At 36.2% G+C, this 18,164-nt stretch overlaps 1 protein-coding gene across 1 annotated transcript in view; it reads left to right on the top strand.

The window, feature by feature from the left end:
* The first annotated feature begins 4,252 nt into the window (after window positions 1–4,252).
* Window positions 4,253–18,164, top strand: part of LOC134853509 (uncharacterized) — a 48,963-nt gene continuing 35,051 nt past the window's right edge. Inside the window, exon 1 of the mRNA XM_063869508.1 lies at window positions 4,253–6,557. Within this exon, the coding sequence (XP_063725578.1) occupies window positions 4,253–6,557 (2,305 nt within the window). The remainder of the gene's footprint in view (window positions 6,558–18,164) is intronic.

The raw sequence follows: 18,164 nt of genomic DNA, 5'->3' as shown, positions 1-18,164 counted from the left end.
TCTTATCTTTCTAATCTGCAACGTAAAAAACTTTCTCATTTCATCTCTGACCTCACCTTCTCTCCCTTGCCTGATTTCACTTACAATTTCTCTACCTTTTCACTTCCATTTTCTCCAGGTTTTCACGCAACTCATTCTACACATACTCTGATGATTCTACCCAGACAAATTTAATACACTAGAAGTTTTCGATAACTCGGTAATGACACTCTTGAAAAATTTAAAGAGCTTGAACTGAGTCCCGCTACCAAATTCTCACAACCAAACTTCAATCCAATAATTCCCTCAGTTCCCCTAATCACCCTGTCGTCCGAGTTCAGGTTCCTCCTAACTCAGGTTCTACGCTAGCCATGTTCTTTACCTCTTTCCAGCACTCTTCCCGACACTCAGGCTCAATGACCGATAACCAATTAGAGCATGATTCAGAGATTTTTTTATCACGAACGTCGAATCATTAACACTAATCGACCAGTTACAATCCATCAATTAACTAATTACACCTCACCATAAGAAGCCTCAACAACACCCATTTGCAACATCCCCACCCTGCACAGCCTATACCCATGAAAAGAAAAATTCCAAAAACACACCCCGATTGTAAACCAATTGACCTTCATCATCACGGCTCTTCCACACTAATCACACTCAACATACTATCCTTCCCGATCTCCTAATTGCCAACCTCCCATTTCCCCTCTAATACTGCTATAATAATACCGACCTCAAAGTCAACGCAATTCTTACGTTGGCTAACACTCTTTTATCCCTGCACTCTCTTGTTTTTGTTTCCACTGTTCTACTAACCCACTAGATGTACTACTCCGAGAATTGGAAGACGATGAGCTTTATCTAACGCACTAACGCTATACAATCATAACATTTTTTTAAGAATTAAAGTTCCCAAGAGTTTCAAATCATGGCACTAATGTTTTACCAATCACACACTACGATTACACTGTCATCCGCTACATGGAAGACTCAACTTACGACATAAATCCTGCATTCAATTCACAGCTCACTGGAAACTTTTTAAAAATAAAACTGACAAGATTTTTTGTTTGCACATAACTAACAAAGATCTTTACCATGTCATTGAGCATTCGGTTAAAAGATAAAAACCTATGAATCTTAATTTAGTCGATTTGATAGTTTTCAATTAACATTCAGCTTCCTCACCCCAAATTATCGTGATTTTATCTGCTCATGTAAATTCATGTTAAAAACAAAAAGAACCCGCTTGCACACTAATTATGATTTTTTACAAAGACAATTCCTACATTGCTTACCTTCAGATAGCCTATTGCAACGATAGTTGTTTATAAACTCTGAACACATATCACCCTATTTCTTACGCTTCTCATATTGCATAAAAAGTGCTAACATGCACGGAAACCTTCGTAACTACGATACTGTCAGACAGATGTTTTTTTTTCCAACCTCGCCAACACTTTCCTCACTGAAGATTTTCGCCCCATTACGCATGATATTATACACCTAATCAATGACCACTCATAGAAGTTGTCTACGGCACAAAGACTTAAAAAATTAGTTAAAAACTCTCACATGAAATCTCTGTTTTGCCAGAGCAAGTTCAGACTTTCAAGAAATTATATATTCTTTGACTATTTTTACGCACTAGAAAAAAAAACAACATGTTGGCAACGCTTATGAACTGATAAAGCAATCAGCTATTCTAGAACTTACTTTTCCAAATGGATTTTTCTCCGATCAAGATTCTAGGTAACTGCGACTTTAATATTTACTAATTATTATATTAATTTTTTCAAACCGTTTATATAAGTTTACATTACAACCTTTCTTTCAGAATTCAACAATAAATTTAAAATCAAAATATCAAAAGGAAAAGAAGTCTGTAAAAGTTTTTTAATCAATGATGCTAATCAATTGCAGCTATTTGTTTTTGTAAAATAATTTTTTTTTTTAATAAAGAAAAAAAATCGTATTCTTGCAGTAAAATTGCCATACAATGTTTTGAATGTAAAAATGGGTATTAGATTAAAAGTTGAACTAACCTTCTTGTGTGTGCTTAAATTTGTAAAATATCCTACTCGCCCCCTGAATTGCCCGGGTTTCAAGCACGCTTTTATACTTTTGAGCAAGCTTTGCAAGATGATGATAGTGACTAATTGAGTTTCAAGCTTGGCTGACTAACTGATAACAAATCTTTGAACAGCTTTCACTCAATTCAAACTTTCCTTTAATACGGTTGAAATACCGCAGTCCCATTTGAATCAAATTATTGCCACAAATTATGTCTCCTCACACCACATCCCGCACTGATGCCATCTCTGAAAAAGTTTTTATCAGAAAGCATACGCGCATTAGCCATAAACTCCAAATTCATTTACAACCTATAGAAACATACTCTATATCTGAAACACAACATCACTTCAGAACAAAACAAACTCAAGAAATACTCTCTGTAAAGGACACGACCCAACGAAACTCATCAAAGAAAATTCTCAGAAAACTCAGCAAAACATCAATTTTTTTCCCGTTTTTTACGCACAGGCTTGTAGTGGTCATTTAAAAGACATCAAGTGTTACATTCAACTCAATGGAGAAAAATATCGCCCTACATATCTCTCTCCGATTAAGGTTTTTGACAATATTTAGTTGTACCCACCGCGCTACAACTAAGCTTATGACACACAGCTCACTATTTCTTTTGCCAAACCTCATGTGTGAGCAACTCTTTAAAATCACCAGCTAAAAATGCTTCAGCGAAAATAACAAGTCAGAATGATAACTAAAATTGAATCTCTAAAAGTGCAGATTTATACTGAAAAAAACATCACAGAGCAAAAACGAGCAGCAAAAGGGAGATAAAAACTCAAGAAAAATCCGACTATGGAATAACATTCACAACAATTGCACGATATAAATTATGAAATCAATATCGCAGCAAAGTTATTCATTGAAAAAGAACATTGGCCAAATCGGTATTGAACTCACACGTATTGATCCTTGTCACTTGGCGCTTTACTCAGAGAAGTCAATACTTGTCCCGCTACTCGATCACTAAATACGAACGAATATTTGAGAATGCAAATAGTCTTACTCTAACTTATTAAACCGACACCGCATTGACACAAATCTGCAAATTCAATACGATCTTTTTGTTCACAACAAATCTCTTAGTCTCCATTTCTCTCAACAGCAAGTTCTTCACGATGAATACTAAGTTCTTCATTGACCTAAGCATCCAAAACTCTCTCCTAGAAGAAAATAGAAGATACTCCATATATCCCTCACTTTTGAAACAAGTATTTAAATTGTTTTCATATACATTGATATTTATCACTGTAAATTGATTAGAAGTAACCAATCATGATCCCTTGCTAAAACTTGTGATAAAATGTAAAGCTGAAACTATTCATAGTTTAAGTCAGAGAAAATACAATTTAACTTACAAATCAGTTGCCTCTTTTTCTCCTCTAACCTCGTAAAAATATCAGTATAAACTAGATCTCTTGAGACCAGGAAAAATAAGAGTAATATAAGGATCGGTATAAGACTAAGAGGTTGATCGAATCTACCCGGCCAAAAATAAGATAGCGTGACTAAAAGGCGGTATAACTCATTCGAAAATACTCTATGAGTAGGACACTCTGGACTTCTCACTTTAGAGGATAATTAACCCACTTTAGCGTTTCTTGTTTTTATTCTACGAGGCATGTGACGGGAGTGAAACAAATTACACTACAATCAAAATTAATTTTTACAATTTTGACTATTTTGAGCTTTCTTTTACATTTCAAAAAATATATATTTCAAGTTAAGCGGACTTCAATACCAATCTTCACATTTTAAAGTGGAATTAAATTTGTTTGTTTTATTTTAAAAATACATCTATTGTATTAAAAGACATGTTTCTGCACCTTTCATACCCGATGGTAAAGATCATAAGGCACAGAGCAATGTTTCGAGCTTGTAGCTTCAAAAATATTGTAAGATTTATTATACTGCCTTGCAAGTATTCAGTAAAAAATTCATACTGATTCGCAAGGAAATTATATTGAAACAATCCTTTAAAATTATTTGTTTGCTCTTTTGGATGTGAATAGCAAAAACAGTACCAATTTATTTCGACGCCATAAGCTTTTTCTAAAACATTTTTATAGATTTCAAAAAGACTGAATCAGTTTCAGTATTATACCACACTTCGTACTCTAAAACTTTCTGCTCATTTGGTTCTAATTTTTTTCCTTTTTGAAGCAAAGCAAAGTCCATGACTCCTCCGCCGAGGACCCAGGGCGAGTTGAAACAAGAGGCACTCAAACTAGGCCTCTTATCTCCGGGTCAACAAGATAACTCATCGCCCAGAGCTGATCTTATCAAACACATATATAAAAGCTTCAAGATAAATCGAAACATCGACAGGGCCTCAATTCTTCTAGTCGGGACTTCTGGGGTTGGTAAATCGAGTACCTTGAATCATTTGTTCAACTTGAAAGAATCGCAGTCAGTAGCATTTGCGAAAACAAGCGCATGCGCGTCTGAAACACGAACTACAACTGAGTACATATTGGAAGCGGATTCCCAGAACTATGATGTCACTAGACTACGTCTAGGATTGGTTGATACTCCTGGATTCAATGATACTGACGGTAGCAAACAGGATGCATGTAATTTCTACTCCATCAAGAAGTTCTACGAGACACATATGCAAATGAAAAAACCTAACCTGGTTTTTGTTTTGATCCAGGCAACAGACCCTCGCATACAGGGCCCAAATAGTAATCTCGCTAAATCCCTAAGATGTTTGAGGGAACTCAAACTGATTGACACCAAGCAACCAAATGTTGTGGCGATCATCACTTGGTGTACTGCACTGGGAGAGAGCGAACATAAGTTTTCTAGAAACATCGAGAGCAAAAAACAGGTCGTCAGAGAAACAATTTTTCAGTTTCTTGAGGTAAACGCACCCGTGGTTGCAATTGAGAATGACCTTGAAGACCTCAAGATTAATGGAGATTACACGGTGCTCCCTGATGGAACGCGACAAGTGCGCAACTTGTACAAAGCTTGCGAAGAAGTGTTCAAGAAAAACGGAGACGAATACGGTCTCATCATATTCAACGCAGCCTTTCGACAAGGCAACAAAGAGGTCAAAATTGGAAATGAAGTTTTAGCAAAAAATTCAAGCGCAGAGACACTTTCTAAAGATGAACAAAGTTTTCTTGAGTTCTTCACAAATGCTCAAGAAGGTGGTATTGCGGATCCCATCATACAAAGAGCGCAGGATTTCATCACTGACGGTAAGGCTCCAAGCGCGGAAGCCGCCGTTGAAGTGCAAAATATTGCCGGTCAGATTAAAAAATTAGGAGTTGAAAGGCTGGATGACTTGAAGTTCTTGTCCATAAAGGGACTGAACCTCAAAATAGATACCGATGTTACTCCGACTGGTGAACAATTTCTGACGGAGCTAGGTGTCAAGAACGACTGCTTCGACCTAACAGCAGATTCGACACTTATTGTGGGACAAGGTTACAACATTTTGACCGACTCGTGCGTTCCCGCTAAAATCTTTGATTCGGGATCCAAGTCCAACAAGTTTGGACTGACTGTTCCAAAAATAGTCGAAGTAAAAGCACTGAGCGCAACAGAGACGTACATGGACCAATACAGATCTAAGATCGAATTAGTCCAGAATCGCTTGTCTCATCTGAACATTTCTTTGGACGTTGACTTTAATGTTTTCTCGTTCGCGAGTAAAGCAGGGTTTAGTCTGAGTTCTAGTCACGAAATGTCATACTTGATCGAGGAGCGTCTTTTTGAAGCGAGTATAGGAAACTTCCGACACCCTGATGTAAAACTAACGGCAGCCTTCAAAGAAGAAGTACAAAAACTTCCCAGTGTATTTGATATAAACAATGAAGTCTGTCGCAGCAAGTTTGAGCGATTTTTCAATCGATGGGGCCACTTTGTGGTAAGCAAAGCGTACGGTGGAGGTTCATTGGAAATGAAAGTTAGGTCCACAGCTGTGGCTGGTCAGACCACGGATATCAGCTCCATTCAAGCAGCCCTAGTGGCATTCTTCAGCCCTGGTTTTTTTGACGTAAATTCTTCCATAGAGGTCGGAGATGATAACTTCACAAACTTCAGCGCAACTTCAGTCTTGGCATCTAGCACTGTAATCTGGAACGGTGGAGCTCGTGAACTTCACAAAAAGGACACTGTAAAGGATGGTCATGCTATGGACCAATGGCGCAACTCCCTCACGATTAAGCCTTGCATGCTGACCACAGAAATGCACCTGGAACCCATTTCAACCCTTGTCGACATCGCAGATGCGCGCAAACGCGATTGCACTTACGACGCTCTGACCAACTTCCTAGGGGGGGTCTTTACGGTTGTCGCACATAAAGAAGCTCGAGAGAGAAAAGAGGTAGAAGATGAAGAGAGGCAGAGAAGAAGAGAAGCTGCCGAAAATGAGAGGCAAATAAGACAAGAAAAGGCGGCAGAAGAAACTGCAGAAAGAGAGAGACAGAGAAGAAAGGAGGCAGAGAAAAGAGACACTGCAGACAGATTAGGTTAGTATTGGAACCAGTTAACAACACAAATTTAATATATCCAATTACTTTCTTGATAACTATCACTGTAAAACGCTTAGAATTAAACAACATGATCCTTGACTAAAACTTATAATAGTTTGTAAGGCTGAAACTATTAGTAGTTCCAGCCAGAGAAGAATAAAATTAACTTAGCAAACCATTGCCCTTCCTCGCTTCTAAAATAGCAAGAATACCAAATAATAGATATATTGTGACTAGAGTAAGATTAGGATCAGTATTAGACTACCCGCATCTAAGAAAAATGAAAAAAAAAAATTGATCATAATGGATTTTGTGGTCTGAACATTGTCACAACAATCGACTCCCATGTTAGGTTTCAACAACAAAATTGGATTGACAAACGAGTATAAATCCAATTTTTCTGGCAAAAACAAAATGCATCATAATTCATTTGAAATGCATTCTAGTGGATTATAAAACAAGTACAAAGTCAATTTGAAATGAGTAATGCAAAACTTTTGCAAAGTGAGTACACATCCTACTCCTTTTCTAAACCTAAATTCAAACTGCAAAAAGATTTTGCTGACCTCTCCCTCCTAATATTTGGCCCTTTACTCCCTTACAACTCCCATTCCAACGTTTGCCTCTTTGCCCACACCTGAATCACCCTATCCCCGCACTTATACCAACAGTCCCCCCATCCACTTGAGCATCACCCCACCCTCTGATCTGGTTCAGGTGAGCGTGTGTATGTATGTGTGTGGGAGGGGGTTGGTTCAGTTGGGATTCATTTGGTGGAGGAGGGGTTGGTTCAGGTGGGGGTAGGGTTGGGATTGGTTCGGGTGGGGGATGGCGGGTGTAAGGGTACAAAGGGGCAAACATTGGAGGGAATAGAAGCGGGCAATTGATGCAATTACCAAATTTCAGCTTTTGAGTAACATAAAAAAGAAACGAAGCTATCAAACTTTTTTGAATAATTGAAACTAATCAACTTTAGCTTAAAACGAAGAAAAGACTTATTGGGCGTTGAAATTCGCATCTAAACAAAGTGAGAAAAATCGATTTTAAATCAGTTTAGTGTCCACAAAATAGAAAAAAGACTATAGTGGAATAAGAATGGATTTTGTTTCCTCAAAAAATACTTATATCATAAACCATTTTTAATTACTTTTAATCCAATTTTGTAGACTTTTGTGGACATTGACAGTAAAACCCAAGTTTAATCGACTTTTGTTCATTGAACTCCAATGAGGGTAAGACAATTGAAAGCTGTGTAAGACAAAATCAAAAGACAAATCTGGGTAAGACAAGTCAAATCTGGGTAAGACAAATCAAAAAGCTGTGTTTATAAAGCACCCACTCCTAGCACATACCAATGGTCGACTGAAAGTTTCTTAACTTTGATGAATGAAATGGCAAATCTCAAACTAGCCAACAAAAATGACCTCTGTGACTTAATACTCACCGGTGACATCAACTTCTGACAAACATACTGGGAAGCACTCTCCTCATCTGACATATACGAGAAACAACTACTGGACAAATTAGTTGAACTAAATCTTTCACAACATGCACCAACTCAACTAGACGTGCTGCTTTGCGACAATCCAGAATTAATTTCACAATGTCAAATCGACAGGAATATTCGAGATAAACTAACTAGTCAGTTCTCTGACCACAAACCACTCTACACCACAATTGCCGCCTTTAGCTGAATTAACCTTCCAAAAATAACAAATCATCGATACGCTTTCATACGAGCAGACTGGGACAGCTTAAATTCTTCAATAGAAACTGAACCGTTTATCCCGTACTGCTACAGTAACGTGAACGAAATTATCCGACAATGGTACGAATGGCTGTGGGAAAAAATAGAAAAGTTTGTACCTAGAATAACTGAGCATCGATCAAGGTCACAACCCTGGATCACGCCAGCCACCTCCCACCTCATCAAAAAACTTCAAACAATGAAAAGAAAACCAAAACAAGGTCTCGAAAGACTATTAAAGATCAAAAAACTTGAAAAAGATATTCAAAGGTCTTCCGAAGATGACCTAGCGGAATATGAAAAAACCGTCCTAGAAGGAAGAACTTTCAGCAAAATTCAAAAATACCTTAAATGCATACGCAGGACCCCAACAATTCCTTCGATGGTCAAATACGGAAACACTGAATCATCAAATGAAAGAGAAAAATGTGAATTATTCAATGACTATTTCGTTAGCGTGTTTGGCACAAAAGAACATCAACCGGTATCCTCTTTCCAAAAAGTGAGCTGAATAGATTTATTGTTGACCAAAGTCAAGTTAGTGAAATAATGAGGCAACTTAATGTCAATAAATCAATGGGACACGACAACATTGGCAATCTCATTTTAAAATCATGTCACAAAACTCTAAGCAAATCACTTACCCTTATATTTCAAACCTGCCTTAACAAAGGAATTTTTCCTGAAATATGGAAAATTAGTGAAGTAAACCCTGTTTCCAAGGAAGGAAGTAAAACCGATGTCAGTTGCTATAGACCAATCAGCCTACTCTGCTGCTGCTCAAAATTGCTTGAAAAAATAATATTTGACAAACTCTATACTAAAGTGAAATACAGATTACATGAAAGTCAACATGGATTTCGGTAGCGTAGATCCGCCACAATTCAACTTCTTCTATTTTTTGACCGAATATCCGAATTGAACGATCAACAGGATGTACAAGAACTTGCAGTTCTGTACTTGGATTTTGCCAAGGCATTCGACACTGTACCTCATGATATTCTGCTTACGAAGATCAAAATTTTTGGAATTGGCGGGAAATTGCTGTCACTGATATATTCATACCTCAACAACAGAAAGCAATGCGTTAAGATTGAAGACTGTAGCTCAACCCTAAAAGAAGTCACCAGTGGAGTTCCGCAAGGTTCAATTCTGGGACCGCTGCTGTTCTTACTTTTCATAAACGATCTACCTGAAACCATGAATGACACAAACAGTTTTGGGTACGCAGATGACTTTAAGGCCATTCTACTAAATCAAACTTCCCTTGACACTGCAACTCTGAAAATAGAGAAATGGCTACATGAAAACAAAATGCAACCCAACATCGAAAAATCAACGCTCCTCAGCATCAAAGGTGAGTTAAAAGCTAGTCTCCTGAACCAAAATCTTTCCTCAGTAAACTCACAGCGTGACCTAGGACTGATTGTGTCCAACAAGCTCACATGGAACGAAAATTACTCTCGTCGGACATCCAAAGCAATAAGTGCTCTCTTCCAGATTAAACGAAGTCTGACTATGAAAAACAGTGTGACCACCAGGCTTAACGCATGTACTGGGTATGTAGTACCCATAGTAACATACGCATCCCAAGCATGGACTCCTAGCAGATCGAACATGGAACAACTCGAACGAGTTCAAAAGTTAGCAACAAAATGGATTTTGGTGACAAGCAAAACTTATACTGAAAGACTGAAGGACCTGAAACTTCTTCCTTTGAACCTATACATGGAAATGCACGACATTTTAATACTAATAGCCCTGCTTGAAAATCGTTACGATGTAGAAATAGAACAAAAACCATCTGAATCATGCGAAATCACCCGACAGTCATCAAGAGGCGAATTCCAAATCCCAAAAAGCCGCTTGCAAAAAACGGACGACAACTTTTTCAGACGAGTGAAACATCTATACAACTGTCTTATCCGAGCCTGCCCAACTTTCAGCCTTAGACCAAGCAAAGCGACTCTGACCTACATATACCAGAAACACTTCAAAAAAATGTACAGTGAAGTCAACAAATGTACATGGAAACTCTTATGCAGATGTGGAAACTGCAATGTTTACAACAAGCTGAGATAAAACATGGACTGTAAAAGGGGTGAAATTCCCTAGATCTAATGCTCTGAAGCCTATTCTACTACTACTACTACTAAATCAATTCGGCCGAAAAAAGTGACGAGTAGTCGGTGATGCTTATCTAAAATTACCTTATGAAAAAGCCAACCCGGTGGGAACAACTCCATTTCGAAGAGGACCTCTACGAATTTAGACTTAGCTAAACAAAAACTGACAAAAACAGACAGAAAGAAAAAAACTGAAAAAATTTGACAAATTAGATAAGAAACGCTCAACAAAAGATAAACCAAATTGACAATCAATTCAAAATTAACGCTGAAACCAGTTCACTACAAATACCTAGTCGACTATAAAATCTCGATCTACCTCAAAATTATAAAATCTGCAGTAATTTTGTTAAAACCTTTAAAGGTTTCTATTTTTTGAACAAAGAAAATATTAAAAACATTAGTTATTTGAAAGCATTTATGATTAGTTATACAAAAAAAGTTCACTGCCCTTTCAGAGAATTCTTTCTGTCGTTGTTGTTAGTCTTCTAAACGAACAAAACATTATTTAAAACAACTAACCTTGTTTAAAATCAGAATTATCAAAGTTTTTCTTGGATAATCAACCGATTTAAATCCTTAAACCTTCTACTTTAATTTTATCAAGGCATAGTCTTGCTCAACTTAGCAAACGTTTTAAATATTATTAATTAAAACCGGATCATCAAGTCTACAAATCGTAATTAATTTTTAAAAATTCAGATCAATAAGGTTATCTTTGGATTTTTGTGCATTATCCTTAAAATTAAACTTTAATTTTCAACTCGTAATTAAAATTGAAACATCCAGATCAACATGGTCTTTGCTGTCTCTTTTTCTAAAATTACCCCATCTCCTGAACTAGTTTTCAACGACTCCGAACGTCGATTCTTTTTCAACCCTTATTTACAATCCATGATTAACTAAATTTTTTCCAAAAACTAACCATTTAAATTAAGCTAAACAGTGAAGAACTTCGATTACTCATTCTTCACTTGAACCCTAATTCTTGATTGATTCAGGCCTAGATCAGACTTTAGATCTAATAGAAACAAAAATAGTATCTAATGATCGACTGGAGTTCTAATTATACCTGAACCTTGTAGACTCACGTACTTTTCTCAAACCCTCAATTTCATATCAAACACAAATTAAGAAAGATCGAGTTTACTTAGATCTTTAAAATGGCACAGTTTTGCGAGCAGGAAAAAATCCTTCTACAAAATAATGTACTCTCTCCCCAAAACCCGTCGTGCCGCGACAATGTACCTCGATGGTTAAAATAACCTCACAAAAATTGTAGGAACTAGCTGTTTAGTAATTAGAAACTGCCACCTGGACTTTGCACCAATTATTCTAACACTTATATCAAGAGATAACTTGGGAAACAAACGAACAAAAATTTAAAGATTGAAGGTTTGATCTCGTTAATACGCCACACAAACAAAAAGTAGGCAACATCAGATGAATTAAACATTAAAAAAACAATTATAATTTCTAAACAAAAAACAAGTTATCAAATAAAAAGTTTTCAAAACACAAAACATACGATTATATAACTGGAATCAACCAAAAAGAAACATTCAAACTTAAGCAATAGCCACAATACCACATGAAAAAGATTCGATGAGACGAAAACATCTACGATGACTCTATGTTCCCAATATTCATCGGACCAACAAGAGACCCGTCAAGAGGACAGGTTCATTTTCTCCACAAGTTGGTTGTAAATTGTTTCAAAAAACACTCCATGCAAAAAAGAGTTTCTTGAAATTAAAATAAAAAGACAAGTACTGGATCACTATTTACCTGATAAAAGCAAAATAACCTCACATTGTGGCATATTCACTATAACCAACAATCTATGTTTTTAGACCAAGAAATCAGAGTAATCAACCACCAAATAGAATACAGGCAGATGATGATTTTTAGTTAGATTTCTCCAACAAATTTACGGAATGAATTCAAAATGTCCAACATCCCGAAAAGTCTAAAACCGCAAAGAGCAAACTCAATCTTTACAAATGATGTTCTTCTTCATCGTATACAATTAAATTTCAATACTAGAAACGAATGGACAAATTTATGTATCTCAACCAGAAACATCTCGACATTCAATAGTGAAAGTACCAAAATTAAACTAACACACTTTAAACAAACACCAAACACAGCAGAGTTTCTTAAAATGACAATGAATACATACCTCATGGGTGGATCATCTATAAGATTTTCGCAGAACGAGATCCTGAATATTCAGTAGAAATTTAATTAAAAGCTGCCACAGCTAACCTTATAATAAATATAGGCCCAAACCTATAAACAAACCACTTCACAAAAATTGGATTCATAGACGTACATCACTGATGCAAACCACACTCGACGGTTCAGCCAAAATTTTTTCATTTTTACTCAAACAAAATATATCCGATTGGAAACACGAGATTTTTCAAACATTTTTGCCGCTGGAAAAAACAAACAACATCAAAGAGTTCTATGCAATGAAATTTGCAGACTTCCAAATGAAACTAAAAATAACTCGCTGTAAGACTAGAAACTTTGGTGGGAAAGGCATATTCTCTAAGCAAACACTATGATGAAATTAAACAAAATTGACAGAAATTCTAATGATGATTTTAGCCCCACAATTAGGAGAATAGCAATAAAAAAGAGAGCATCAGATGTGAATCACCATTTTGCGAATAGTACATAGGTTTCCACAAACTCGTAGACAATTTACAACAAATATAAATCACTATGATACTGGAAAAACTAAAAAAAAACTATCAAAAACATGTAGACAACTACGTCACACATAAAAAACAATCAAGACTTCGAAAATGAATAAGCAGAAATTATCGCACAAACTCTAAATATATATGAAAAATCCCAGATTTCAGAAAAACCCTCAATTAAAAACAAATACGGACAGTTTTGCTGAGTGCAGACAAAAAAAATCAAATCAGCCATCAAAACAAAACGAACCAAAACAAAAAGTCTTTTTAAAAATAAAAAGGATGGATCAAATTTTACCAAACGAAAAAATTCAATGCAACAACAGTTCAGAACGACCACTCCCACCGGGCTACAGTAACAGCAGGTTGAAATCACCATTCTCGAACAATTTTTGCGGAAGATCCTCAGATAGCCAAAACTCACAACTTTTTTGACAAAATAAATATAGTTGATCAAATAGTCAAAACGACCACTGCAAAAACAATTAATCAAGATATAACTCTTACAGAAGTAATAAAGAAAACGATCATATTCCAATAACTGAAATTGATATTGCTCAATCGATCGCTCAAGACACTCATGAAACAACTGCAAAAAAAATTGTTCAAACAATCACAATAGGAATTACTCACATAATACAGCCGCCTATGTATTAGGATAGTGAAATGGTTATCTAGTGTATTAGGATAGGCTATAGATTTCCCAGTCTGTTAAGATAGGGAATGATAAGGTTTCAGTGTGATGATAAGAGAAAGGTAAGAGAAAGGGTATTTGTTGGTTTTAAGTTTTTTTCGCAAACATCTGTAATTGGTGAGTATGATTGGTGTATTACATTTAGATTATGAAAAAAGGTGGTTTTTTGGCATCATGTTAACTGGTAAGATGCGCAAAAAGTTAGATTTTTTTTAGGAAAAAGAATGAAATTTTTTCGAAAAATTCGAAGCACGATAAGATTTGATGTAATGGGACTTATTATCTACTATGTTTGATGATGTTAATTTTTAAAACAGTGCTCTATCTACCTGGAACTTTGCTGAAACCTAGTGAAACTTCAAGAAAAAAAATCTTTTTTGAGAAAAATAATTAATTTCAAAAGATGGAGTATATAAATTACTGCTTGCTATAATCATTTTACCACAAAATAACAGTTAATCAATAAATAGCGAATTAAAAGCAGCTACACTATCATTTTATGACAAGTTTAGAGGTTCTATGTGTATTCCGTCGTCGTGTATTCCGTCGTCGTAAATTCCGTCGTCCGGTTAGGGAAAAAGTAACCTAATCCCTTCTTTGTTTGCTCGTATGAGTGTAAATCCTTTGTTTTTGGATAAAAAATTTAATGTTTCGCCGAATACTTTCCTGTGTTTTGCCATAGATCCATCGCCGCATTCCTCTAGAACTCTTTTATTTGATATTTTGCTGCTAAATTTCATCTTGTCTGATATGTTACCGTAGCAACATTAAGTCTTGCTATACAAACATAGCTTCTCTGAACACCTAAACTCTTCTTTAAACAGTCCAGGCTCCCGTTTATTGTGTTTTTTGCGAACGCTACAAGATCTTCGTGATTAAAGTTTGTTTTCAATCTGCTCTAACTGAATCTTGCAATCATTTTCTCTCAATTTTACCCAGTGATCTTGTTTCTCCGGACAAACACAATCACACAAGTTTTTCTCAGCAAGAGCTAAATACAACGAATCCGTGTCCAGTTCTAATTCCTCAAACTTAATAACATCATAAAAACTTGTCAAAAATTTGAAAAAAAGCTCAAGCATTCTCAGCTGTGCATACTGCAGAAAGAAAAAACCGACAATTATCGGTTCTCTGTGCTCAATTGTTGACTTTAGTAACTCAATCTCTTGCAAATCTTTCTGATCGTTGTCCAATCGTTTGTATAGTGTTCATTAGTTTTTTTGTGTGTTTCTCATCATTTAAATACTTTGTTATCGTATGTTTCGCTCTCTTTATAATCTGACAACCGTAGGATGAATTACCTAAAAGTTTCAGAGTATCTGCAACAACTCATGATAAAAGTTTCTCATCTCCTTCCCTTTGAGCATCAACAACTGACTGGACAAACTTGTTGAGGCGTTTTCGAGGGGAATATTGTACAAAGCGGTAAGCTTTTGTAAACTGTAAGCCAACTTCGATCTATAAACTGAAGAGAGGAGTAATGATAGAATCATTTTTGAGTTTGCAAATAGATATTAATTTTCGCTCGGGATACCTAAATATTCCTTTTCAATGGCTTAATTTTGCAAACCTTCCCCTATATTATTTCTTCCATTTTCAGTGTTTTTTTCAAAATTGGAGGAAAAGTAGCAAAGTTTGCTTTCAGTTCGTCTGGAACAACTAATTCACAATGAATATGGCCATAAACAGATCCCTCCTTTATTTTTTCCAATGAAGATTCAGAAGAGAGAAGTCATTTGGAGGAAAAGTTGGGTTGGATATGATTCTTAGTTTTTTCGATCGATTTGAAGTTTTGCCACCACTCAATATCCCATATCTTTCTGATTTTGTACCTCTTTTTTGCGCGAATACACTCCGTCTCAAGTCATCCATCTAACTCCTTTTGTTTCCTCGCTCAAAATCTTCATCCCTCACATAGAGACAAGTCTCCTGCCGCGACAGAGTTGGTAAAAAAGACCCATAGCTTGAAACACTTTATTGCAAGGATTGGAACGTCCATATACATTGAAATAGTCAATTTGTTTTTGGTTTCCGGATGTGTTGAAGCTCTCATTTCTGCATTCTGGTCTTGTTTCTTGGTAACACGACTTGACCATGTTCTCAAAATTGCAAGTTCGGTTATGTCTAGCCTTGATTTTTGCTTATCGGAATCAAATTCCCATCTTGCTTACAATCCTGATGGCACATCTTGACACGTTGACAAGGGATAAATCTGGCTCGCATCAATTCCAACGATTAAATTGCAGATATAATATAAATCCCTGATAATGATTTTGTCCACTGCAGCTTTTCAGGTAAAAAAAATTTTCTCGCACAAATATCTATCACTTTCACAAAATGTTTAGAAGCTTTCATTTGTTGATTTGTGCAGACAAATACTTGCCAGATTTGGAAGAGTACATCCAAGTTTTAACATATCAGTTTCTTTCTGATGGTAAACTAAACAACTTTTTGCGTTGCTTCAAGGTTTGGAAGAACACCGTTGTAGTTGTACCAATGCAAAAAACTTTTACAGGTATCATTCCATTTTTCTGCCATATCTCTTGTAAATATTTGTACATGTCCCATCCAGATGCTGGTACTGTCTTGATTTGATTTTATTTCAGTGCTCGTTGCTCATCAAGTCCACTTCATCTCAAGTTCTGATAATCCTTAAAGTCTTTATCAAGAAGGTTTTTGCTTCATAGTTTAGTGAAAAAAAATTACGTTTTGAGGTAATTCTTTGTTCTCGAGTTTGTCGGCACTGTCAAGCCACTCATAACGAAATTTTTGCTTTCAGCTCGTCTGGAACAACAAATTCACAATGAATATAGCCATAAAGGGATCTCTCCTTTGTTTTTTCCAATGAAGATTTAGGAGAGGGAGGTCATTTTTAGTTAAAGTTGGGTCGGATATGATTCTTAATTTTTTCGATCGATTTGAAGTTTTGCCACCACTCAATATCCCACATCTCTCTGATTTTGTACCTCTTCATCCATCTGTCTCCTTTTGTTTCCGCGCTCAAAATCCTCATCCCTCACATAGAGACGAGTCTCCTGCCGAGACAGAATTGGTAAAAACGACCCATAGCTTCAAACACTTTTTGCAGTGATCGGAATGTCCATCTACAATGAGATAGTCGATTTGTTTTCGGTTTCCGGATGTGTTGAAGCTCTCAATTCTGCATTCTGGTCTTGTTTCCTGATAACACGACATGACCATAGTCTCAAAAGTGCAAGATCGCTTATGTCTAGCCTTGATTGTTGCTTATCGTAATCAAATTACCATCATGCTTACAATCCTGATGGCATATCTTGAAAAATTGACCAGGGTTAAAGCTGGCTCGCATCAATTCCAACGATTAATTTGCAGATATCATAGAAATCTCTGATAATGATTTTGCTCACTGCAGCTTTTCGGGTAAATGAAATTTTCTCGAACAAATATCTATCACTTTCACAAAATGGCTAGAAAATTTCATTTGCTGATTTGTGCAGACAAATATTTGCCAGATTTGGAAGAGTACATTCAAGTTTTAACATATCAATTTCTTTCTGATGTTAAACTGAACATTTTTTTGCGCTGCTTCAAGGGTTGGAACAACAACTTTGTAGTTGTACCAATGCAAAAAACTTTTACACATATCATTCCATTTTTCTGCCATATCTCTTGTAAATATTTGTACATGTCCCATTCGGATGCTGGTACTGTCTTGATTTGATTTTTTTTCAGTGCTCGTTGCTCCTCAAGTCCACTTCATTTCAAGTTCTGATAATCCTTAAAGTTTAGTGAAAAAAAGTTTCGTTTTGAGGTAATTCTTTGTTCTCGAGTTTGTCGGCACCGTCAAGCCACTCATAAGGAAAATTTTGCTTTCAGCTCGTCTGGAACAACAATTTCACAATGAATATAGCCATAAAGGAATCCCTCCTTTCTTTTTTCCTATGAAGATTTAGGAGAGAGAGGTCATTTTTAGGGAAAATTGGGTCGGAAATGATTCTTAATTTTTTCGATCGATTTGAAGTTTTGCCACCACTCAATATACCACATCTCTCTGATTTTGCACCTCTTTTTTGCGAGAATTTACTCCATCTCAAGTCATCCATCTGTCTTCTTTTGTTTTCTCGCTCAAAATCCTCATCCCTCACATAGAGACGAGTCTCCTGCCGAGACAGATCGCTTATGTCTAGCCTTGATTTTTGCTTATCGTAATCAAATTACCATCATGCTTACAATCCTGATGGCATATCTTGACAAATTGACCAGGGTTAAAGCTGGCTCGCATCAATTCCAACGATTAATTTGCAGATATCATAGAAACCTCTGATAATGATTTTGCTCACTGCAGCT

This window comes from Symsagittifera roscoffensis, chromosome 8 (assembly GCF_963678635.1).
Source record: "Symsagittifera roscoffensis chromosome 8, txSymRosc1.1, whole genome shotgun sequence".
In the NCBI taxonomy this organism is placed as follows: Eukaryota; Metazoa; Xenacoelomorpha; order Acoela; family Convolutidae; genus Symsagittifera; species Symsagittifera roscoffensis.
This window is presented reverse-complemented; position numbering and strand designations above follow the sequence as displayed.